Genomic DNA, 26,292 nt, shown 5'->3' with positions numbered 1-26,292 from the left:
TAATAAAAGTAATATGTACTGTATTTATAAAACATTCTTTTTTTTTTAATGTATAGTATTAAGAATCATGTTTGTATTAAAAAAATATATTTTAAATGAATATTGTGATTATCAATGATAAAGAAATGATAATTTATATATAAAAAAACCAGGGCCGTTTATTTCCGCAGCGTCTATTAATAAAATTTTAATTATATCATGAGACTAAAGAGACATTATTTTCTTCACAAATAAATCCACAAAAATCCAAAGAGCACTTTTTTTTTCATCTGTACTTTGTACTCTGTACATGTCAGCTTTACAGATGCCACTTACAGGTGACACATGATGAAATTGTAGAAAAAGTCAGCTTGTACTTGAGGTGCGGTGTTCGTTTATTCACCTGGATGACACCTCTGGTGATTAATTGGGCCACGGCGTCCAAATATTATTAAGGTTTGGTGATGTAGTGAAAGTAAAAGTGCATTAAGGACATAAACATACATAAACATGTATGAGATCATGAATTAACTTCTTCTATGTGCTTTATTGATGATTTATTTTGATTTATCTGGATTCTCATAGTCAGATACGAGCTTTTTAATGCGGGTGAGACATCTCGACCTTTTCTTACGTCCGCCTGAGGCACTTTTTGCATGTTTTTATTCTATTTTTGTATTTAACCCTTAAAACTACTGCTTAAAGTCCTCAACACTTAATGCACAACCCTGCAGTCTTTTAAGGGTTAACCAGGGGAATGCACATATCAAATATAATAATACACAATAAATGTTGCTTGTGTGACTGCATGATTCAACACAAACATTCATAATGTTATTAATATTATTAGGCTTCTTTTTATTTTTTATTCTTTGATCACATAAGTTAAACTTGTTTTACCATTTAGCCATTTTTTGTGTGTTTGACAGTCCTATCGAGTCCTGCCAGAACTTCTACAAGGACATCACGCTGCAGATTGACATGGCCTTCAACGTCTTCTTCCTCTTGTACTTCGGCCTCAGAGTGAGTAACTGTTAGCTATGCTTAATAGATGTTAAATATGCAAACACGTACTGCTACAAATGAGGGCAGAAACACCAGAATGGTCCTTATTTTCGGAAATGCCTCTTATTTTCGAACACAAACGTTTACAGGTATGACTTTTGATGACTTGATTATTTGTTGTGATTAAGTTTTCTTTTTCTATCTTTTCCATTTTCGGAGGTCACATCTTACACACCTAAAAATACGTAAAAATGTCAACAGGATAAAACATTTTTTTGTTTTTGTGGACAGTTAAGCGTCTGGAAGTGGGAAAAAAAAATGTTGCCTCTAATAATATTTAATACAATTGTACAACTTTTTTCTACTATTATATTTGCGTATTGGAGTATATATAGATTTTTTTTTCCATATTAAGATTTTTAGAATCGTGTACAATTTGAGTTACAGCACCAGTTAAAAGTTTGGAGACACTTTCCTGTAGTAGTAAATAAAAAACTGTCTCCAAACTTTTGACTGGTGCTCTAATTTAATTAAAATACAATAAATAAATAAAACAATACACATAAATATATATATTATGCAATTTAAAAAAAAAAGGAAAAATCTTGTTTTTCTTTTTCACTTTAAAAATAAAATTAAGTGACTGAAAAAAGATGTCCTTATTTTTAGTGCATATACAGTGCAGGCCAAAAGTTTGGATACACCTTCTCATTCAATGCGTTTTCTTTATTTTCATGACTATTTACATTGTAGTTTGTCACTGAAGGCATCAAAACTATGAATGAACACATGTGGAGTTATGTACTTAACAAAAAAAGATGAAATGACTGAAAACATGTTTTATATTCTAGTTTCTTCAAAATAGCCACCCTTTGCTCTGATTACTGCTTTGCACACTCATGGCATTCTCTCGATGAGCTTCAAGAGGTAGTCACCTGAAATGGTTTTTACTTCACAGGTAGTTTTGATGCCTTCAGTGACAATTTACAATGTAAAATAGTCAAGAAAATAAAGAAAACGCATAGAAATGAGGTGTGTCAAGATTTTTGGCCTGTAGTGTATGTTTTCTTTCATTTGAGTTCCGTAGTTTTTTGTTAAACTAATTACAAAAAAAGTTGGGATAATATAAAAAAATATACAACATATTCTCATAAAATAAAAAAATACTGTTATGAAATATAACATTGTTATTGCGTGGAAAACGCATACTATTCTGATATTATTTGAATAGTCATATTTTACACATTTTCTAAATTATTTTATTTTTCAGTTCATCGCTGCCAACGACAAGCTGTGGTTTTGGCTGGAGGTCAACTCGGTGGTGGACTTCTTCACGGTTCCTCCGGTCTTTGTGTCCGTCTACCTGAACAGGAGCTGGCTAGGTAACGCCTTTTTTCTTCTTCTTTACGCTGCTCACTTCTTGTATGCTGGAACGACGCCCAGTGGTCATACTGTGTCACTGTGGCCAACAGACTTTGATACGGACTGCATTTCATTCATATTTTAATAGAAAGTCATATCATTTTTAGTTTTGTAATGTAGTCAAGTTATTAAAAGTGTCGTTCACGCGTCCTTCACCTCTGCAAATTAGAAAATAAGCGCCAGTGGAATCTCCCCATGATTGAAAAAGTAATAGGCTTTGATGGTGTGAGGAAATGAAGGATTATGGGGATCACTTTTATCTGCGATACATGTTTTCCTTTTAATTTTCTTTGGCTGTCTGGTGACACACACACACACACACACACACACACACACACACACACACACACACACACACACACACACACACACACACACACACACACACACACACACACACACACACACACACACACACACACACACACACACACACACACACACACACACACACACACACACACACACACACACACACACACACACACACACACACACACACACACACACACACACACACACACACACACACACACACACACACACACACACACACACACACACACACACACACACACACACACACACACACACACACACACACACACACACACACACACACACACACACACACACACACACACACACACACACACACACACACACACACACACACACACACACACACACACACACACACACACACACACACACACACACACACACACACACACACACACACACACACACACACACACACACACACACACACACACACACACACACACACACACACACACACACACACACACACACACACACACACACACACACACACACACACACACACACACACACACACACACACACACACACACACACACACCGTTGTTGCGCACAAAGTTGTATAATATTTGGGTGGATGGGCTGTGAGTGATCTGAGTGAGTCAAAACAAGTGGAATCCACCACAGCTGGTGGCGCTATCTGGTGGACATTATTGGTATTACGCTAATAAATAAAACGTGAATCTGAAATCATTTGTATATACACTATTGTGGATATCTGAAATATTTGAAGACATCTTAACTTACAAGCATAATTTTTGATACGGTTGTTTAATAATACTAATGGATAATTTTTAATTCCTCAATATATTCAAATTAATAACCAATTGTTGGTTATGGACTTTCACTTTAAAAATGAGGATTAAGTATAAAGAAGAAGGAAAAGTAAAGCACATAAAAAAATAACAAAAAAAGTAAAAATGTTTAGTATAAATGGTTGAAAAAAAAGGTTTGCATTGCACAAATAATAAATGTAGATTTGTTTTGTAATATTATTTTTTAAAAGCCGTAAAATGATATTTAAATCTTACTTGTTTTCCTACTTAATTTTTTAATGACATTTTTAACCCCTATTATGTTAGTTTTCATTGTTATTGTTGAGTCTTGCTAAGTGTTATCAATCGGGTGCCATGTTTTGAGTCTCAGTTAATTTTAAGCTGTCCTTTCCAGTAGGGCCACAGTATGACGTCATGTCTAGGGATGGGAATTGATAAGAGTTTTACGATTCCAATTTTGAATCTGTTTAATGATTTGGTTCTTTTTCTGATTCTCTTTTGGATAAAAAGGAGAACAAAAGTCAATTAGCATCAATTTTGTTCAGAGTTGAAGAAACATGAGTGTACAAACCCATAAGTGAAGTCTTAATAGTCCCACATCCTCGATGGGCTGCCAGGGAGTCGCCAAAAAAATAATTTGTTTTAATATACAACAATACCTATTGTATTGTAGAAATAAACAATATACAACATAATATATTCTGCGGCAATTACAGAAGAATTTTCAGTAACATGTTTAACATTTGGAGTGAATCGAAGCACTGCAAAGTGGTTCTCAACAAGAACTGGTTTTGATTCCCATCCCAAGTCATGGCATTGCCAGAAGATCAAAGAACTGACAAAGCGTCCAATCAGGTCTGTGCTCTTCATAACCGTTCCAAGCCACTTGTTGGCATATTTGCATCATATCTGGCTAATAATTGGATTCATTTCTAATATTTAGTTTAAAAAAAAACTTACGCTCTGAATGAAAGCTATAACCCCTGGAAAAAAATGATGGAATCACCAGACAGAGAGGAAGTTCATTCAGTTGTTTAATTTTGTTGAAAAAAAGCAGATAACAGACACGACACACAACCATAGTCACTTCTGGCTTTAAGAAACACTAAAATACATTTTGGTAGTCAGTAACAATTACATTTTTAGATCAAGCAGAGATAAATTATGGAATCACTGAATTTTGGGGAAAAAAAAAATGTAGTCATCCTGTAAATGATCATTTCCAAAACTAACACCTGCATCAGATTAAATCTGTTCTTTAGTCTGCAGTTAAAAAGGAGTGTTCACACCTTGGAGAGCTGTTGCACCAGGTGGATTATCAGGAGAGGATTATCAAATTTCTTCAAGAAAAGATGTTGCTTGTTCACAGTCAGCTGGGTCTAAAACCTGGACCAAGTTGTAAAAAGTAAGCATGCTGCTAGACCAAGAAAAACATCAAAACATCAGAACAGAAAACTTCAAGCAATATGTCTTGAAAACGGAAAATGAACAGCAAAACAAAGAAACAAATGGGCGGAAACTGGAGTCAACCGTCTGTAACCCAACTGTAAGAAACTGGAAATGAAAAATGTGATTTGAATCTAGAAAAGCTAAATGAAAGACGTCAATAACACCTAAATAAAAACAAGGTTCCAATTGGCAAAGGAAAAGCAACGGATGAAAAAGTCCTATTCAGTGATGAATGGTGAATCTGCATTGGGCAAGGTGATGATGCTGGTACGTTTGTTTAAATGGTAAATGGATTATACTTGTATGGCGCTTTTCTACCTTCAAGGTACTCAAAGCGCTTGACAATTTTTTCACATTCACCCTCTGATGGCGGAAACTGCCATGCAAGGCTCTAACCACAACCAATCAGGAGCAAGGGTGAAGTGTCTTGCCCAAGGACACAACGGATGCGATTAGGATGGCGGACGCTGGGATCGAACCTGGAACCCTTAAGTTGCTGGCACGACCACTTTCCTACCTGTTCCAATGAGATGTATGAAGACGACTGCCTGAAGAAAACATGCACGTTTCCACAGTCATTGATGATATGAGGCTGCATGTAAGGTAATGGAACATTCCAATTTACTTATTCCATCAATTGAAAGGATTTTGAGGATGATAACATAATTTTTCAAGATAATACATCTTGCCATACAGCAACAACTGTAAAAACTTTCCTTGAAGAAAAATCCATAAGGTCAGTGTCATGACCTGCAAATAGTCCGGATCTCAATCCAATTAAAAATGTGTGGTGGAAACTGAAGAAAAACGATCCATGACAAGACCCCAACCTGCAAGGCTGATCCGACAACAGCAATCAGAGAACGTTGGAGCAAGACTGATGAAGAGTTCTGTGTGGCGCTCGTTAAGTCCATGCCTCAGAGACTGCCAGCAGTTATAAAAGCCAGAGGTGGTGCAACAAAGTACTAGTGGTGTGCTGTAGTGTTTTTCCATAATTTTTTCACTCTGCTTGATCTAAAAATGAAACTTTAAGTACCGTATTTTTCAGACTATAAGTCGCAGTTTTTTTCATAGTTTGGTGCGACTTATACCGTATTTTTCGGAGTATAAGTCGCTCCGGAGTATAAGTCGCTCCGGAGTATAAGTCGCACCGGCCGAAAATGCATAATAAATGATATTTTACGGTAATGTGTTAATAATTTCACACATAAGTCGCTCCAGAGTATAAGTTGAACTATGAAAAAAACTGCGACTTATAGTCCGAAAAATACGGTACTCAGGAGCGACTTATGTGTGAAATTATTAACACATTACCGTAAAATATCAAATAATATTATTTAGCTCATTCACGTAAGAGACTAGACGTATAAGATTTCATGGGATTTAGCGATTAGAAGTGACAGATTGTTTGGTAAACGTATAGCATGTTCTATATGTTATAGTTATTTGAATGACTCTTACCATAATATGTTACGTTAACATACCAGGCACGTTCTCAGTTGTTTATTTATGCCTCATATAACGTACACTTATTCAGCCTGTTGTTCACCATTCTTTATTATTTTAAATTGCCTTTCAAATGTCTATTCTTGGTGTTGGGTTTTATCAAATAAATTTCCCCAAAAAATGTGACTTATACTCCAGTGCGACTTATCTATGTTTTTCTCCTTCTTTATTATGCATTTTCGGCAGTTGCGACTTATACTCCGGAGCGACTTACACTCCGAAAAATACGGTAGCTGTAATTCCATTGCAGTTTTTCGCAAAATAAAAGCGATATTTGTAAAATTTTGACAAAGTACATTTGTGACTTGTAGGTACTTGGCGCCATGAGTCGTACATCTCGTAAAATCTGTCCTGCTAGACTCCACTTTGAGGAAGGTGGATGTTTTGGGTTGCCAAGGTTTTGGAGCTGTGATTGCAACTCCAGCCACTGCTGTTTGTTTGTCACCCGAGTCGCCTGAGGATGACCCTCAGAAGCGCTAGACTCGCTATTTGGGAGGCTTTGAAGTTCCCCAAAGGAGTTGCCAAGTTGACGATGATACCGCTCTGTTATCAGCGCTGGGCACCGTAGCCAGAGGTGTTCGGCAGATTCTTGTTCCTCGTCTTCACACTTTCCCATAAGGTGAAGCCACCTTCGGAGAGCAGGGTGGTGACCGCATCGGAAACGGATGAGGTCGGTGAGGTCTTTCTTCGACAACGAGGACTGGGTTGGGTTTGTGGGATCTTAGGGAGATGAGACAAGGTGGTTGGAGGGGGTAGGGAGGCATCTCTTACGGATGATTGCATGGCGAGTTGATTGATGGACTTGGTTGTCATCTTGGCGGAGGGAGGAGCCGAGCTTGGCTTGTTCATTGGCAAGGTCGTTGCCTGCCAGGTTGCAATAGCCTGGGGCCCACATCAGTTGTATCCCTTTTAAAGATGGGAAGCCACTGCTGTTGCCGTGATTGTCAACAGAAGACGAAGGCAGCGGCTGATTGCTCAAAGGCAACGTCCTTACGTTGGCAGTGACCTCCAATAAGGGGTTTTTGGGAGAGAACTGTGAACCAGGAATTCACAGACGAATTGTGGATTCAAGGGCCCCCTCGACGTTGTTCGAGGGGGCTGGGAAGAGAATAGAGGCTGACCGTTTGGAAGCGAGACCGAGACGACCAAGCCCGAGTTGTTCTGCATCGGTGCCCCACCATTTTGGTGTTTAGGCGCCCTGTAAATGGGGAAATAAGTGTTTCCATCATGCATTTGCAACACACTTCAATATGAAAACGTCTGAAAAACCATCTCATAAGAGCGTATGTTTTAGTGATATTTGAGGTTTTTTTCCAAATCTACCATTAACAATAGAGATGTACGATAATATCGGACTGCCGATATTATCGGCCGATAAATGCTTTAAAATGTAATATCGGAAATTATCGGTATAGGTTTCAAAAAGTAAAATGTATGACTTTTTAAAACGCCGCTGTACGGAGTGGTACACGGACGTAGGGAGAAGTACAGAGCGCCAATAAACCTTAAAGGCACTGCCTTTGCGTGCCGGCCCAATCGAATAATATCTATGGCTTTTCACACACAAGTGAATGCAAGCATACTTGGTCAACAGCCATACAGGTCACACTGAGGGTGGCCGTATAAACAACTTTAACACTGTTACAAATATGCGCCACACTGTGAACCCACACCAAACAAGAATGACAAACACATTTCGGGAGAACATCCGCACCGTAACACAACATAAACACAACAGAACAAATACCCAGAACCCCTTGCAGCACTAACTCTTCCGGGACGCTACAATATACCCCGCCCCCCCCAGCCCCGCCCACCTTAACCTCCTCATGCTCTCTCAGGGAGAGCATGTCCCAAATTCCAAGCTGCTGTTTTGAGGCATGTTAAAAAAAATAATGCACTTTGTGACTTCAATAATAAATATGGCAGTGCCATGTTGGCATTTTTTTCCATAACTTGAGTTGATTTATTTTGGAAAACCTTGTTACCGTATTTTTCGGACTATAAGTCGCAGTTTTTTTCATAGTTTGGCCGGGCTCCAGTGCGACTTATATATATATTTTTCCTTCTTTATTATGCATTTTCGGCAGGTACGACTTATACTCCGGTGCGACTTATACTCCGAAAAATACTGTACATTGTTTAATGCATCCAGCGGGGCATCACAACAAAATTAGGCATAATAATGTATTAATTCCACGACTGTATATATCGGTATCGGTTGGGTATCGTAATTGGTAATTAAGAGTTGGACAATATCAGAATATCGGATATCTGCAAAAAAGCCTTTATCGGACATCTCTAATTAACAATTTATCATTTGGATACTTAGCTTTTACGCATTTTCGGGGGTAATGGAAACGCAGCTAATGACTACCAAAATGTATTTGCTTGATTTCTTTTAGTGTTTCTTAAAACATGGCTTTTTTTCTACAAAATGAAACAACGGACTGACCATTCTCCCAGTCTGGTGAATCCATCAGTTTGTCCAGGGGTTGTAATGCTAACACTTTCTTCCCTAATTCCCACAAATCCTAATTGTACATTGGGGTTTAATGCATACACATGTCATTTCATTACGTGACATGTTTTTATTTAACCCAAATGCAACAGGCTGTTGTTTGCAAAGCTTAGTGACATGAGGACATTTGTGGTGCTGTGTGGTGGCAGGCTCTCAGGGATGACATGGAGGTCAGTTTGTGGCCAGACTTGCTTCCTGGTCTCTTCATTTCTGTGGATGAATGCTAAAGAAGCTTAGGCTGTATTATCCTGATGGGAAAAGGGTTGGCTCTAAGCTGGACATAACATCCGCTGATGGCTAGCGGGCTGGGGTGAAGCTCGAGAAGTCATATAGAGACATCGTCTCCTAGGGAAGGATCGTAGTTATTCGTGCAGCCATGATTCCCACCAAGATGTTAGTGTACAAGGGGCCCGATGACGGCACCCAGACGGTTTCTTGCAGCAGGCGGCGGAAGAAATCCACGGGCGAACTCTTCCAGAAAGGATACAGGGTCAGGAATGGCCACGACAAAGAGGAGCAGGATGGCACTTCCTGCTTCCATGTCGTCTCCTACTGGGGTAAGAACACCTTCTAGACCGGGACCTGAACCTTGCAAGGTGCAGGTTTTGATGACTTGGGGTTGTAAGGTTGACATAGCTTTGATACTTAAATGAACCATTTTAGACGGTAAAATTTTCTAGAACGCTAACATTTAATCATATTTTTAGCAGGTAAAATGATCAAAAGTCATACATTTAACAAAGGTGAGATTATACTGTTCTAAATTTTTTCTCTCATGAATTTAAAAGAAACATCTAGATTAAAAAAATATGAAACTTATGTAAAAAAAAATAGTAAAAATTATATTACAAAAATAAAAAAACTTTAAAAAATTAATTATATAAACGTGATTGGGAAAAAACGTAAAGCTAACAGACAAAAATAGACGTATTGAAAATATAAAATTATTTTTTTAAGTGTATTATAATATGTTTATGATTTCCATTGCAGCCAACAAAGGATCACATAAATATTTCTTAATTAAATTAACTTATATTTCTGTTTTTTCAAGCAAATGTTCTTATTCTTTTCATTATTTGTTTGTGTTATTTTCAAGACTAAGAATTTTTGTGTCATAGTCAGACTGAATATCAACCCAAGTTGAGTTGTTTTTAACGGTAATAGTATTATTGTAAACATTTATATTTAACAAGGAGTAGGAAGAAGCTGATCTTATTCAGGCTTAATATAACTTAATCTTTTACGGTAATTTAAGCTATATTGATATTATTTTCAGACGTTTAAGATATATGAAGTAGCTTTTTTAAAGGCATTCAGTTGACATGAAGTATATTGTTGAGGTTATTTGCAGTCCTATGAAGTTGAAGGATGCACAGGATGATTTTGTGTCAGTTTGGGTTTTGATGACCCGGCAGCTGATTGGTGGGTGTTGGTGCGACACCGTCTACCTGGCTCTGCTCTAATCCGCTCCTTCATCGCGGTCTTGCTCTGACTTTGATGTGCGGGACTGCAACTCTGCTATTGTATTGCGTGGTTTTAAAATAGTGGGAATGAATCCCTTCAAGCTGATAAACATGGAAGATGGCATGAAAGGTACCAACGCTTGTTTTTGCTTCAAGATGTCTTCTGAATAATCATTTCTTTGTGGTCTTTTTTCTCTCCACAGGCTTGAGGTTTTTAAGGGCCTTAAGGTTGATACAGTTCTCAGAAATTTTACAGTTTTTGAATATTCTCAAGACAAGGTAAGTCTCTCAGAAGTATTATGTCTTCTACTGTGTGCAGTAACTGTATGTATGTATGTATGTAGAGTGTTTGAGTTGTTGCACTGCATGACGGACAATAAAAGCTTCATTTTAAGCTTTTTGCACAGATGTCACGTCAGCAAGAGCTTTTGAGAGAGAGTATGAAATGCATTAGAGTAATCTTCAAAGCATCAAATCCCACCATAAAGGTCATTTAGGGCCAACCAGAAAACAATACATATTTAAAATACTTATATCAGTTTTGTCAAGAAACGATAATTCTTAACCAAAGTATTTTAAGTGCTTCCATCCTGCAGTTTTTCTACTCACCACAAGGGGCATAATCATGCCATAATGTTTAAAAACGATTTAATTAAACACATTAAAAGAATGTCATTTGAAAAAAAAGTTTTTGTTCTATTTGCCATGACTTGTAATGCATGTGTTTTGATGACACACTTTTTTAATATATTTGTATCATTGATCATTTTAAAGGTATTGCAATAATACACTTGTAATGTTTATGCCTTGAGAACATTTTTTCCTAATATTCTTGCTGCATGCTCACACAATTCCAACTTTTTTCTTATAATGTTCTTGCTTTATTCTTGTAAAATTACAACTTTTTTCTTGTAATATTTTCGCTTTGAGAACTTTTTTTTTCCGTATATACTCGCTACATTCTTAATATTCCAATTTTTTCTCATAATGTTGTTGCTTCATTCTCGTAAAATTAAAACTTTTTTTCTCATAAAATTCCTACTTTTATCTCATAAAATTTCTACTTTATGCTCATTTGTTCTTCATTCATTCATTCGTTTTTCCCCATTTAACATTCTGTGATCAAGTAAACATATTTTTTTGTTCTATTTGCCATGACTTGTAATGCATGTGTTTTGATGACACACTTTTTTATATATTTGTATCATTGATAATTGTAAAGGCATTGCAATAATACACTTTCCAATTTTACAAATTAATGCGTCAATTTAAACCTGTTTTTTACATATTTAATGCTATTTTTAATCATATTGATTATACATTTTAGATTTAAAAAAATCAACTTATTTTATTTGTATTTTTTAATTGTGTGTTATACAGCAAATTATTTAATAAATATTAAAATACCAATATAAAATATAATGAACACAAATAAAATAAACATACATTTGTATGAGTATAAAAATGTATAGTGAACATGTATTTGAATTGTATTATTTGTATAATACAATAACAAATATTTTATATATATTTATTGGTATAGTTGTATGTTTTTTTTATAGTAAATAAAAAAGGGTAATATTGAAAAAATGATTATATATATATTTAAATAAGTATATTATATTTATGTATTATATAAGACTACTATAAATTGTAAATATTGGTACGTATGTAAGGTTATTGAAAGTATTATTATTTTCAATCCAACAGTAACTCCATCAAGCTGGTCAACTTGTGTTCCATCTTCATCAGCACTTGGCTCACAGCCGCAGGATTCATCCATCTGGTGAGTGCCTTCACGCGTCGTCATGGAAACGCAGATGACACCGGAAAGAAGGTGAACCCATTCCCATCCTTTTTCCCTTTTCATGTCGCCGTCAGGTGGAAAACTCAGGGGATCCTTGGGAAAACTTCCAGAATTCCCAAGCGCTTTCCTACTGGGAGTGCGTCTACTTGCTGATGGTGACCATGTCCACTGTGGGCTACGGAGACGTTTATGCAAAAACCACCCTGGGACGACTCTTTATGGTCTTCTTCATCCTTGGGGGACTGGTAAAGAACGCCTCGCCTTACGTTCTAAATAATGACCTCCAGGGGGTGCTGTTGCTTTACGTGACATGTGTATTCTGTGAATGCTGAGAGATGTGCCACACCTGAACTCAATTTTGTCTTTTTTCTGTAACACCATCAAAAATGGAGACGACGACTCAACTTAATCGTACATTATTCAGCCACTAAGAGGCACATTTTTAAATCTTGACTTAACATTTATTACTACGTTTGACACTTCATGCACTGCATAGTGGAATACATTAAAGTCTATCCTTTATATCGTATCTTTGTTGACATTTATTTGACATCATTTCTCAGCATTCACACAATAACCATCTTTAGTTATGTATCAACGATTATTTGTAGTCAGCTGTTCAAAGCACTGCGGTTTCAGGTAGCTCCGCCCCTACCTGCCCATCCGACCCCTTTAACGCCCCCTCTCCGCCCCCATCCCTGCACTCCCTCCCACCCCCGAACAACAAACACAAATACAGGAAGGATTTATTACAGCGCCAACACTTCATGCAATCATAGACTGGACACAAATATAAACGCGACATTTCTGTTTTTGCTCCCATTTTTCATGAGTTTAACTTAAAGATGTACGGTAACACTTTTACCATACACACAAAAGACCTAATCCTCTCAAATATTGTTCACAAATCTGTGTTAGTGAGTACTTCTTCTTTGCCAAGATAATCCATCCCACCTCACAGGTGTGGTGTGTATCAAGATGCTAAATAAAAAGCATGATTATTGCACAGGTGTACCTTAGGCTGCCCACAATAAAAGGCCACTCTGAAATGTGCAGAATTGCAAACCGCCCTCCCACACATCTGCCCTGAACAGTAAAAACGGGGTATCATCCGTGAAGAGAACACCTCTCCAACGTGCCAGACGCCATCGAATGTCCCTGAGACGGTTTCTCACAGTTTGTGCAGAAATTATTTGGTTTTGAATCAATTGTTGCAGCAGCTGTCCGGGTGGCTGGTCTCAGATGATCATGGAGGTGCACCTGCTGGATGTGAAGGTCCTGGACTAGTGTGGTTACACATGGTCTGCGGTTGTGAGGCCGGTTAGATGTACTGCCAAATTCTCTGAAACGCCTTTAGAGACGGCATACGGTAGAGAAATGAACATTAAATTCACGGGTAACAGCTGTGGTGGACATTCCTGCAGTCAGCATGCCAACTGCACGCTCCCTTTAAACTTACGACATCTGTGGCATTGTGCTGTGTGATAAAACTGCACATTTCAGCGTGGCCTAAAGTACACCTGTGCAATAATCATGCTGTTTAATCAGCATCTTGATATGCCACACCTGTGAGGTGGGATGTATTACCTTGGCAAAGAAGAAATGCTCACTAACACAGATGTAGACAGATTTGTGAACAATATTTGAGAGGAATAGATATTTTGTGTATATAGTAAAAAATGTAGATCGTTGAAAAATGGGAGCAAACACAAAATTGTTGCATTTATATTTGCGTTCAGTGTATTTCAAGGCATTAGTCGTATATGACTTATTTTACACTTGATTCTAAACTGATGTAATGTTTTGTTATCCCTGTGAAAATCAAATTTTTATAGTGATTTTTTCCCCTTAAAATTAGTAGTTAGTAATGCTTTAACGATAGTCCTGTTCGTCTTTTTTCTCGTAGTATTACGAGATAATGTAGATAACTTTTAGACATTTTCTATTTCGATTTAGTAATTCTCGTAATGTTGTATAAAAATCTGTCTTTCTAGGATTACAATTTTATTCTTGTAAAATTAAATTTTTTTTGTTAGTTTGGTCGTAATTTTTTTTTTTAATTGCAATGTTTTTCCAACGATAATTTCGACTCATTCCCATGATATTGTGTATTTATTCTTGTAATCTCCTTGTATTTTTTCTACTTTAGCTCACTTTCTTTTTCTTTTAACATTACAAGATTATGCACAAATATTTTGACCTATTCCTTCGCATAAAAATCTGAGACTTTTTTCAAGAAATACTAAAATGGTATTCTCATAATGTTGCGACGTCATTGTTGTAAAATAACGTATTTTTTCTTGTTAAATGAGATTATCATCATAAACTTTAGCGGTAGAAAATGGATGGATGGATTTAATTTTTGTAAAAATCTGACTTTTTCTAGTACAATTACGACTTTATTCCCATAAAATTTGGACCATTTTAAGTGGAAATTTGGTCTTCGTTCTCATAAATTGCGACTTTTTTTTACAATGATAATATAAACTAGTTGCCATAATTTTATGAATTTTTTAATGCAAAATTGTGTGCTTATTTTCTTGTAATGTTATGCACATAAAATGTCTACATTTTATATTTGTACTGTGCTCTTTCTCGTAGGAATCAGACTTTTTTTCCTAGTAATATGATTTTTCCTATGTAAAATTAAATGATCATAAATTGCTACTTTTTTCCAATAATAACTGACTTATTACTGTAATGTTACAACTTATACTAATTTATTTACTTATACTTAATTTTTCTCAAGTTATATCGTTATGTTGTGAGATAATACACGTATAATTTCTATGTTTTAAATTTCTATACCGTATTTTCCGGACTATAAGGCGCACTTTAAATCCTTTTTTGTCCCTCAAAACTCGACAGTGTGCCTTATAACCTGGTGTGTCTAATGTACAGAATAATTCTGGTTTTGCTTACCGACCTCGAAGCTATTTTATTTGTTACATGGTGTAATAAGTGTGACCAGTAGATGGCAGTCAAACATAAGAGATACGTGTAGGCTGCACTATGATGGCAATATGACAGAAGCAAACAACATCAACATTTTATATGTTCCATTGAAAATATACAACATTACACACGGCGCTCAAAAATCTATCAAAATGTTTTAGTAGGACTTTGGTAAGCTATGAAACCGCACCGCTTAATGGATTGTACTGTGCTTCAACATAGGAGTATTATTATGGTGTGTGTGTATAAGGTAAGACATATTATCTGCCGTTTTGTTTCACAATATTATGCAAAAGCAACTTTTCTTACCTTCTGGTACCTGCTGATCTGTATTTGGGATCTGCATAAATCCTGAAAAAATGCTCGCGTCCGCCTTTGTAGTCTGTAGTCGATAAGCTTCTTTTTCTCTCTCTTCTTGTTATGGGACATTCATCCTCCGCTGTTGTCATTTCTCATATAAAGTAGTGTAAAGTTCTTACTTACATTTGTCAGTAAGAATCAGTTTATTTTCGAGTAATATTAAAATAACATTTTTATAATGTGGCACGTCAATTTTGGACATTAAGTTCTTAAAGTATTACTTTTTGTTACAACTTTGTATTTTTCATAGTATTACGTCTGGTACGATCTTTTAACCTTAGTGAAAAATAATTACTACTGTAATATTGTGACTTTTTCCACTAACTATTTCAACTTTATTCTTGTAATGTCACAAAATGATTCCTGCAAAATATTTTTTCTTGTGACGTTAAAATATTTGTCTTATTCTTGTGCTTTTTTTTTACCGTATTTTAACTTTAGTCGGTGTGTCTTTTTCAAACGGGAGCTATTCAAACAACTATGTACTGTATTAGAAAGGTTGCATGTATGTGATGGCGTTAATTAAAATCCTGCTGTTGTGTTTGTTGGTGAAAACATGGCACTTAAGGCTTACTCCTATACATTTTCTCATCATTGTTTGAATTTTCTCAACACAAATTGGCTCATCTGCTGCCATTCTTTAATACAAATCTTTTTTTCCATGAATAAAAACCCATTTTCACGCTTTCTTTGTCCCAGTCTGCAATGTAACTGATGTCATTTCAGGCTACATTGACTCAACTGTGGAATGCCGAAAGGTTTCCATTTATTCCCGCTCCTAAAGACATGAAAGAAAATAGTCGGGCCGCCTATTCTCTGCTGGCCTGTTTTTAGTCTCCTCTTCTGTCTCCTATCTTCTCCTTAGGCCATGTTTGCGAGCTACGTGCCTGAAATCATAGAGTTAATAGGCAACCGCAAGAAATACGGTGGTTCCTATAGTGCTGTTAATGGGAGAAAGTAAGTATTTGGAGGCTGCTGCTGCTGCTGCTGCTGCCGCTGCCGCCTCCACGTAGTGGAGCTTCTCTTGCATGCCATTTTTTGTTTCTTTTTCTGTTCCACGCATGTAGGCCATGTTTGCTCGCTACGTGCCAGAAATTGCCGCTCTCATCCTTAATCGGAAGAAATACGGAGGGAGTTATAACTCGACCAGAGGCAGAAAGTAAGTCCAATGTAAAGAGAAATAGCAGTGGTGTGGTTTTGTGTGACTTTTCCTGAAAACAAAAAGGCGACACTGTCTTCATGAAAGGAAGTGTCCTGTGAGATGTAAACGTCTCAGCACTCAAGTCACACTGTGACTGAAGAACTTGGCCAAGGTGCTTTTTGCTGCTGCTCTCATTTCCATGCTGCTGCTGCTGCTTTGTGTTTTACAGCTTGCTAGCAAATGTAAATACTTTCTTTTTTAGTGGTGACACCAATACATGCATTTTTATGTTAAATAGTCTAATCACAAACTTGGTACCACATTTTTTTCTCTCGCGATAATTCTACTTATTCCCAAATGTCCCTGCTTTTTTGGACTGTCATAAATTTCCAGCTTTTCGCCATAATTTTCTTGCTTTATTTTCATAAACAAATGAATAATTCTTATAATATTCTTCCTTTATTTTTCGTAAAATGACATCTTTCTCGTAATGTTCTCACTTCATTCTCGTAAAATTCAGACTTTTTTCTTGTAATGTTTACGCTTTGAGAACTTTTTTCTCTGAATATTCTCACTGCGTTCGAGTAAAATTACAACTTTTTTCTCATAAAATTAAAACATTTTTCTCGTAATGTTCTTGTTTCGTTATAGTAAAAGTACAACTTTTTTCCTCATAAAATTTCAAATTTTCTTGTAAAGTTCTTGCTTCATTCTCGTAAAATGTCAACCTTTTTCACATGTAAAATTACATATTTTTTCTCGTAATGTTTATGCCTTGAGAACTTTTTTTCCTAATATTCTTGCTACATGCTCACACAATTCCAACTTTTTTCTTATGTTTTTGCTTCATTCTTGTGAAATTACAACTTTTTTCTTGTAATATTTTCGCTTTGAGAACTTTTTTTTCCGTATATACTCGCTACATTCTCTTAATATTCCAATTTATTCTCATAATGTTGTTTCATTCTCGTAAAATACAATTTTTTTTGTCATAAAATTCCTACTTTTATCTCATAGAATTTCTACTTTATTCTCATTTGTTCTTCATTAATTTTGCTAGTGTTTTTCCCCATTTAACATTCTGTGATCAAGTAAAATTCAGATTTTTTTCTCCCTAAAATTACATATTTTTTCAATGTGACTTTTTTATTCAATTTCTTTTTACATTGCTCTTTTGCTTCGTATTAATATTTCAACTTAATATTCTGACGTTATCCCCAAAGTTGCCACTTGTTTTCCTTGTAATAATTTGACCTTATTTTCAGAAAGTTTTAAATTTGCTCCCATAAATTTCAGACTTTTTTTATCATCATAATTTGAGAGTTTAATACGTTTTTTGTTTTTCCCATATTTACACTTGCTTGTCGTCAGTATTTGTTTTTGTGTGTGTGTGTGTGATTTATGTGTTAAGTGTTGGCTTTCTCTTCTAAATTGTGTATCATTTATTCCCACCAATTAAGTGTTAACATTATACAACTTTGTCAGATAATACGATAAACTTCAAATGGAATTACAGATCTTAAAATACATGAAAATATTGTGATATTAAACATATATAAATGTACATTATAAATATATTTGTAAAAGTATACATATATTTATAAGTATTATAAATATATAAAATATACATGATATACAAATAAATGTCAATGTGTGCTTTGTAGACTAATGTCAGCATTACATCTGTGCCAATGTTTTTTTTCAGTGCTGGAAAAAAACACTTTTTTACTGGCTTTGGCTGTGCTTTGTTGTTTTCTTCCTGGCGCTTTGCTTCTGGAACATTCCTGGCCTTTATCTTCAGTCTGACCTACACCCTCGGGACTAGACGCTACGTTTTGTAGTTCGTTGACATTTTGACAAATGTGTGTGTTCTTGTTTGCCTTCTTGCAGCCAGAGAGCAAGATGAAAAGACTGCTTTACTAGTCTTTTGGTGTTGGCACAAAAGCAACCAACTGTGGAACCTGTTAAAGTGTTTCCCGTTCATGTCAACAACATAACTGTTAGGTTACACGGTATTAAAACGCACAGTGACTTCCTGTTCAGTGCAAAGGAAGTTTCAAAATAAAAGCATGACAGTATTAAGCATTTATTGTAGTCGAGACATACTGTACAGCGAAGTTAGCAAAGCCGTTCTGTTAGATAAGAGTATAAAATATCATATGAAAATAGAAGAATGCAGATAAAAACTACCGTAGGTTAAAAATTCCTTTTTTTATTGTCTATTTTCTTCATGTCTCTGGCCAAATGTGCAAACAATGGCTAGTTTTAGTTTTGGTTATGTCGACTTCAGTCAGCCAGTCCCTAGTGTGTCGACATAAACGGGTTCCACTGTATTTAATTTTGTTTCTAGTTGCATCTTGTCAGTAGATGCGAGCTGTTTGGTGTTACGCTAAATCACAGGCGTCAAACTCCAGACCCGGGGGCCAAATGTGGCCCGCGAATGCCTGGAAATAATATGCGTTAATAACATGCTTTTAATCTTTTCTTACCAAATATATTTATTTTCCTTTTGACATTAAAAATTATGTACTGCATGCAATTGCATATCTTTTCAAATTCAATATTATCAAAATCAAAATATTATATTATCATGTATTCCAAAAATATTTTTTGTTAAAATAAAAATAAATACTGTAGTTAAATATCTGCTTGATTTATGATTTCAAAATAAATTATCAATCAAATTGTAGACTGTAAAATTGACAATAGATTTTACGGGTTTTTTCTATACACAGTAAGACACTAAAACATTAAAAAAACAACTAAAAAACATTAAAAACAAGATTTTACGGTAAAAACAAACAAACTGGTAGCTCGGTTGCTTGAATTTTACCGCTAAAAACAGTGGTATTGTTTTTCCATTTATTCAATTTTTTTATATGCTGTAAAAAAAACAATGCTTTTACTGTAAAATTCTGGTGACTGAGCTGCCAGTTTTTAAAGTAAAATTAATTATTTTTTGCAGCTTCTGTAAAAAAAAAATATTGTTAATGTATTATATACATACACATGTATATTCATATATTACTCATTGTTAAAAGCGGCCCTCTAAGAGCAACCATAACTGCGATGTGGCCCTCAATGAAAACGAGTTGGACACCCCTGATCTACGCAGACGCTAGCCTACAGTAGTCAGAAAAAAGCCACAAGTGTCCTATTTTCATTGGTCTCTCGGCAAGAAGGCAATTAAGCACATTTTTCAACATGTTAAAAACACTTACTAAACTTACTTTCCTAAAATCATTAGCTAGCTACATGCCTCTAAAAAAAGATTTGTCAGCGCTAGATTTTTTGTTGCTTTTGGCTCTCGTGCTTCTTTCATTTGCAAAAAACAAACTTCCGTCAAGCTTTTAGCGCTCTTGTGATTGCTTTAAACTCGGTACGTATGCTTCAACTTCCTTCATGAAGTCTTGACCTTAAACTGCTTATTTAGATTCATTAATTGCATCATTTTCTCTTTCCTCATCTGACATTTTTACACTCCAAATCATTCCTTTGAAGCTTTTTCACACCAGGATTTAATTGTTTAAACACACAAATGAAAGCAGTTAGTCTCACTTAGATTCTAGGGGCAAACCTTGTATTGAAAAAGCATAAAAAATAAAGATAGTTTGTACATATTTTCTAAGTATAATGTAAGTTACAACTCTAAAAAAAACAATGTTCAGCTGTGGAGAAGAATTGAATGAATACAGTATTTAAAATATACATTTATGAAATGCATATTTAGAGAAATATTGTGTTCAAATGTCAAGAATAACAAGACATACTTGTATTGAACCTAGCTATTAATTATTCATTTAAAGGTCATAATTTATTTAATATAATTACCGTATTTTTCGGAGTATAAGTCGCTCCGGAGTATAAATCGCACCGGCCGAAAATGCATAATAGAGAAGGAAAAAAACATATATAAGTCGCACTGGAGTATAAGTCGCATTTTTGGGGGAAATTTATTTGATAAAAGCCAACACCAAGAATAGACATTTGAAAGGCAATTTAAAATAAATAAAGAATAGTGAACAACAGGCTGAATAAGTGTACGTTATATGAGGCATAAATAACCAACTGAGAACGTGCCTGGTATGGTAACGTAACATATTAAGGTAAGAGTCATTCAAATAACTATAACATATCGAACATGCTATACGTTTACCAAACAATCTGTCACTCCTAATCGTTAAATCCCATGAAATCTTATACGTCTAGTCTCTTACGTGAATGAGCTAAATAATATTTGATATTTTACGATAATGTGTTAATAATTTCACACATAAGTCGCTCCTGAGTATAAGAGAAACGCTGCTAGGCCAAACTATGAAAAAAACTGCGACTTATAGTCCGAAAAATATGGTAATACAATGATTTCATCTGCAGCACATTGAAAAGCCCTCATAAATTCAGTCTGTGGGCGAAAACGTGGAAATTGTTTACCATTTTCATTAATTCGTGTTTTAATTATTATACTAATTGAAGTATTCTTCAATAATTAAATTTTTTTTTTTTACATAAGTCTGTAGTACGTAAATTGTTTTATGGTACATTTTTAATCAAATAAAAAAAATATTGATACGTTGAGTGAAAACCATAAAAGAACAAAAAAATGAATTGTATTGTAATTTATATAAATAAGTAGTATTCATTTCTCTCCACCTAACAGTCAAATACATATTTCTTTATTCCAAGCGAATTAATCCTACTTTATTTGTTTTGAACCTGCTGAAAGTATTTCCACAGTAAAATATGCTTTAGAGTATTACTACTAGAAAACATGAAGGACAAATGAAAGTGTGGATGATGTCATCGCTAATGCTCCCTAATCCAGTGTGCTCAGTGAAAACATGGCCGACCAATCACCTGAACATTGCTTGTCATGTCCACCTCATCACATGACCTCTGCAATAATCCATGTGCTCGCCACTGACCTCTGACCTCGCACTTCCCGTCCAGACACATCGTGGTGTGTGGCCACATCACGCTGGAGAGCGTGTCCAACTTCCTCAAAGACTTCCTACACAAGGACAGGGACGATGTCAATGTAGAAATAGTTTTTCTCCATAAGTAAGCAGCAGCAGAAGACTATTGTTCATATTTCAAGCTGCAACTTTCAAGTATTTCCTTCCGCATATTGCAGTATTTCCCCTAATCTTGAGCTGGAAGCCTTGTTCAAGCGCCACTTCACCCAGGTTGAGTTTTACCAAGGGTCCGTCCTCAACCCGCACGACTTGGCCAGGGTGAAAGTAAGACGCTCTATGTCAATGATGAGGTGTTGATGAAGTATTAACGCCATGTTGTTGTTGTCCAGATTGAATCCGCAGACGCATGTCTGATCTTGGCTAACAAATACTGTGCTGACCCCGACGCAGAGGACGCCTCCAACATCATGAGGTTTGTCCCTCCTGCTACACCAACTGTCATGTGTTCATATTCATCCACTCATCAATGTTTCACTTTTTAAAAGCCACCAAGGGGAAAACTAAATTAAACCCCATTCTTTTTACAAGCAAACTAATACAAATTGTCAACTTTAATAACATTTGGTCACGAAAATGTGGATGTATCGAATGATGATGCACCAATATAGAAATGTTTTTATAGCTATATGCAAGTGTTGATGTTTTGAAATGTTGCTAAACCAATATCGAAATATTGATGTGTCAATATTGCATTGTTAATCGATATCAAAATGTTGATGTGTCAATATTGAAATGTTGCCATATCAATATTAACATGTTTCTACATAGATATCAAAATGTCAATGTATCGATATCAAAATGTTGATGTATCAATATTGAAATGTTTCTACATCGATATCAAAATGCCAATGTATCGAAATCAAAACGTTGACAAATTAATATTAAAATGTTGATGTATCAATATATCGATATCAAAACGTTGACGTATAGATATAAAAATGTTGCCACATCAATATTGAAATGTTTCCACATCGATATCAAAATGCCAATGTATCGAAATCAAAACGATGACATAATATCAAAATGTTGATGTATCAATATTGAAATGTTTCTATATCGATATCAAAATGTCAATGTATCAATATCACAACGTTGACGTATTGATATCACAATGTTGACGTATCAATATTGAAATGTTTCTTTATCGATATCAAAATGTCATTGTACGATATCAAAACGTTGACATATCAAAATGTTGATGTATTAATATTGAAATGTTGCCATATCAATAATGAAATGTTTCTACATCGATATCAAAATGCCAATGTATCAAAATCAAAAGTTGACATATTAATATCAAAATGTTGATGTATCAATATTGAAATGTTTCTATATCGATAACAAAATGTCAATGTATCGATATCAAAACTTTGACGTATTGATATCAAAATGTTGACGTATCAATATTGAGATGTTTCTATATCGATATCAAAATGACATTTTACTGATATCAAAACGTTGACATATCAAAATGTTGATGTATTAATATTGAAATGTTGCCATATCAATATTGAAATGTTTCTACATCGATATCAAAATGTCAATGTATCGATATCAAAACATTGACATATTAATATCAAACTGATGTATCAATATTGAAATGGTTTTATAACGATATCAAAACGTTGATGTATTGATATCACAATGTTGACGTATCAATATTGAAATGTTTCAATATCGATATCAAAATGTCATTGTACCGTTATCAAAATGTTGATGTATTTATACTGAAATGTCGCCATATCAATAATGAAATGTTTCTACATCGATATCAAAATACCAATGTATCGGAATCAAAACGTTGACATATTAATATCAAAATGTTGATGTATCAATATTGAAATGTTTCTATATCGATATCAATATGTCAACGTATAGATATCAAAACGTTGACGTATTGAAATCAAAATGTTGACGTATCAATATTGAGATGTTTCTATATCGATATCAAAATGTCATTTTACTGATATCAAAACGTTGAGATATCAAAATGTTGATGTATTTATATTGAAATGTTGCCATATCAATATTGAAATGTTTCTACATCGATATCAAAATGCCAATGTATCAAAATCAAAAGTTGACATATTAATATCAAATTGTTGATGTATCAATATTGAAATGTTTCTATATCGATATCAAAATGTCAATGTATCGATATCAAAACTTTGACGTATTGATATCAAAATGTTGACGTATCAATATTGAGCTGTTTCTATATCGATATCAAAATGTCATTTTACTGATATCAAAACGTTGACATATCAAAATGTTGATGTATTAATATTGAAATGTTGCCATATCAATATTGAAATGTTTCTACATCGATATCAAAATGTCAATGTATCGATATCAAAACATTGACATATTAATATCAAACTGATGTATCAATATTGAAATGTTTTTATATCGATATCAAAACGTTGATGTATTGATATCACAATGTTGACGTATCAATATTGAAATGTTTCAATATCGATATCAAAATGTCATTGTACCGTTATCAAAATGTTGATGTATTTATACTGAAATGTCGCCATATCAATAATGAAATGTTTCTACATCGATATCAAAATACCAATGTATCGGAATCAAAACGTTGACATATTAATATCAAAATGTTGATGTATCAATATTGAAATGTTTCTATATCGATATCAATATGTCAACGTATAGATATCAAAACGTTGACGTATTGAAATCAAAATGTTGACGAATCAATATTGAGATGTTTCTATATCGATATCAAAATGTCATTTTACTGATATCAAAACGTTGAGATATCAAAATGTTGATGTATTTATATTGAAATGTTGCCATATCAATATTGAAATGTTTCTACATCGATATCAAAATGCCAATGTATCAAAATCAAAAGTTGACATATTAATATCAAATTGTTGATGTATCAATATTGAAATGTTTCTATATCGATATCAAAATGTCAATGTATCGATATCAAAACTTTGACGTATTGATATCAAAATGTTGACGTATCAATATTGAGCTGTTTCTATATCGATATCAAAATGTCATTTTACTGATATCAAAACGTTGACATATCAAAATGTTGATGTATTAATATTGAAATGTTGCCATATCAATATTGAAATGTTTCTACATCGATATCAAAATGTCAATGTATCAATAACAAAACGTTGACATATTTATATCAAACTGTTGATGTATCAATATTGAAATGTTTCTATATCGATATCAAAATGTTGATGTATTGATATCACAATGTTGACGTATCAATATTGAAATGTTTCTATATCGATATCAAAATGTCATTGTACCGTTATCAAAACATTAACATTTCAAAATGTTGATGTATTTATATTGAAATGTTGCCATATCAATAATGGAATGTTTCTACATCGATATCAAAATACCAATGTATCGGAATCAAAACGTTGACATATTAATATCAAAATGTTGATGTATCAATATTGAAATGTTTCTATATCGATATCAAAATGTCAACGTATCGATATCAAAACGTTGACGTATTGATATCAAAATGTTGACATATCAATATTGAGATGTTTCTATATCGATATCAAAATGTCATTTTACTGATATCAAAACGTTGACGTATCGAAATGTTGCCATATCAATATTGAAATGTTTCTACATCGATATCAAAATGCCATCCATCCATCCATTTTCTACCGCTTATTCCCTTTGGGGTCGCGGGGGGCGCTGGAGCCTATCTCAGCTACATTCGGGCGGAAGGCGGGTTACACCCTGGACAAGTCGCTACCTCATCGCAGGGCCAACACAGATAGACAGACAACATTCACACTCACATCCACACACTAGGGCCAATTTAGTGTTGCCAATCAACTTATCCCCAGGTGCATGTCTTTGGAAGTGGGAGGAAGCCGGAGTACCCGGAGGGAACCCACGCAGTCACGGGGAGGACATGCAAACTCCACACAGAAAGATCCCGAGCCCGGGATTGAACCCAAGACTACTCAGGACCTTTGAAATCAAAACGTTGACAAATTAATATCAAAATGTTGATGTATCAATATTGAAATGTTTCAATATCGATATCAAAATGTCAATGTATCGATATCAAAACGTTGACATACTGATATCAAAATGTTGACGTATGAATATTGAAATGTTTCTATATCGATATCAAAAAGCGTTTCATAGGTTTTGTTTCTGATTGGTCAGAGTTGATACAATATATTCTGATATTAATATTTGTACCACCCCAGTTGTCAAGGTAAAACGAAAAATAATCACTATTGTTCTAAATATATTAACAATTAAATATGTAATTATAATACAGAATATATAAATATGTAAATATAATACAGAATGGGACGGCGTGGCGCAGTGGAAGAGTGGCCGTGCGCAACCCGAGGGTCCCTGGTTCAATCCCCACCTAGTACCAACCTCGTCATGTCCGTTGTGTCCTGAGCAAGACACTTCACCCTTGCTCCTGATGGGTGCTGGTTAGCGCCTTGCATGGCAGCTCCCTCCATCAGTGTGTGAATGTGTGTGTGAATGGGTAAATGTGGAAGTAGTGTCAAAGCGCTTTGAGTACCTTGAAGGTAGAAAAGCGCTATA

General features: G+C 34.9%; 1 protein-coding gene across 6 annotated transcripts in view; it reads left to right on the top strand.

The window, feature by feature from the left end:
* The window catches only part of LOC133610392 (calcium-activated potassium channel subunit alpha-1a-like), a 142,258-nt gene that overhangs the window by 63,602 nt on the left and 52,364 nt on the right, over positions 1-26,292 (top strand). For 3 of the 6 annotated variants that reach the window (XM_061966598.2, XM_061966596.2, XM_061966600.2), the window contains exons 4-12: positions 909-1,002; positions 2,255-2,366; positions 10,670-10,745; positions 12,177-12,252; positions 12,348-12,518; positions 16,454-16,545; positions 21,680-21,790; positions 21,864-21,969; positions 22,035-22,117. In XM_061966598.2, the coding sequence (XP_061822582.1) occupies positions 909-1,002; positions 2,255-2,366; positions 10,670-10,745; positions 12,177-12,252; positions 12,348-12,518; positions 16,454-16,545; positions 21,680-21,790; positions 21,864-21,969; positions 22,035-22,117 (921 nt within the window). Of the gene's footprint in view, positions 1-908; positions 1,003-2,254; positions 2,367-6,202; positions 9,561-10,669; positions 10,746-12,176; positions 12,253-12,347; positions 12,519-16,453; positions 16,546-16,655; positions 16,748-21,679; positions 21,791-21,863; positions 21,970-22,034; positions 22,118-26,292 lie in introns of those variants that run through there. The other 3 variants (XM_061966597.2, XM_061966603.2, XM_061966601.2) reach the window with 2 other exon arrangements.

This window comes from Nerophis lumbriciformis, linkage group LG11, assembly GCF_033978685.3.
Source record: "Nerophis lumbriciformis linkage group LG11, RoL_Nlum_v2.1, whole genome shotgun sequence".
Taxonomy (NCBI): domain Eukaryota; kingdom Metazoa; phylum Chordata; class Actinopteri; order Syngnathiformes; family Syngnathidae; genus Nerophis; species Nerophis lumbriciformis.
This window is presented reverse-complemented; position numbering and strand designations above follow the sequence as displayed.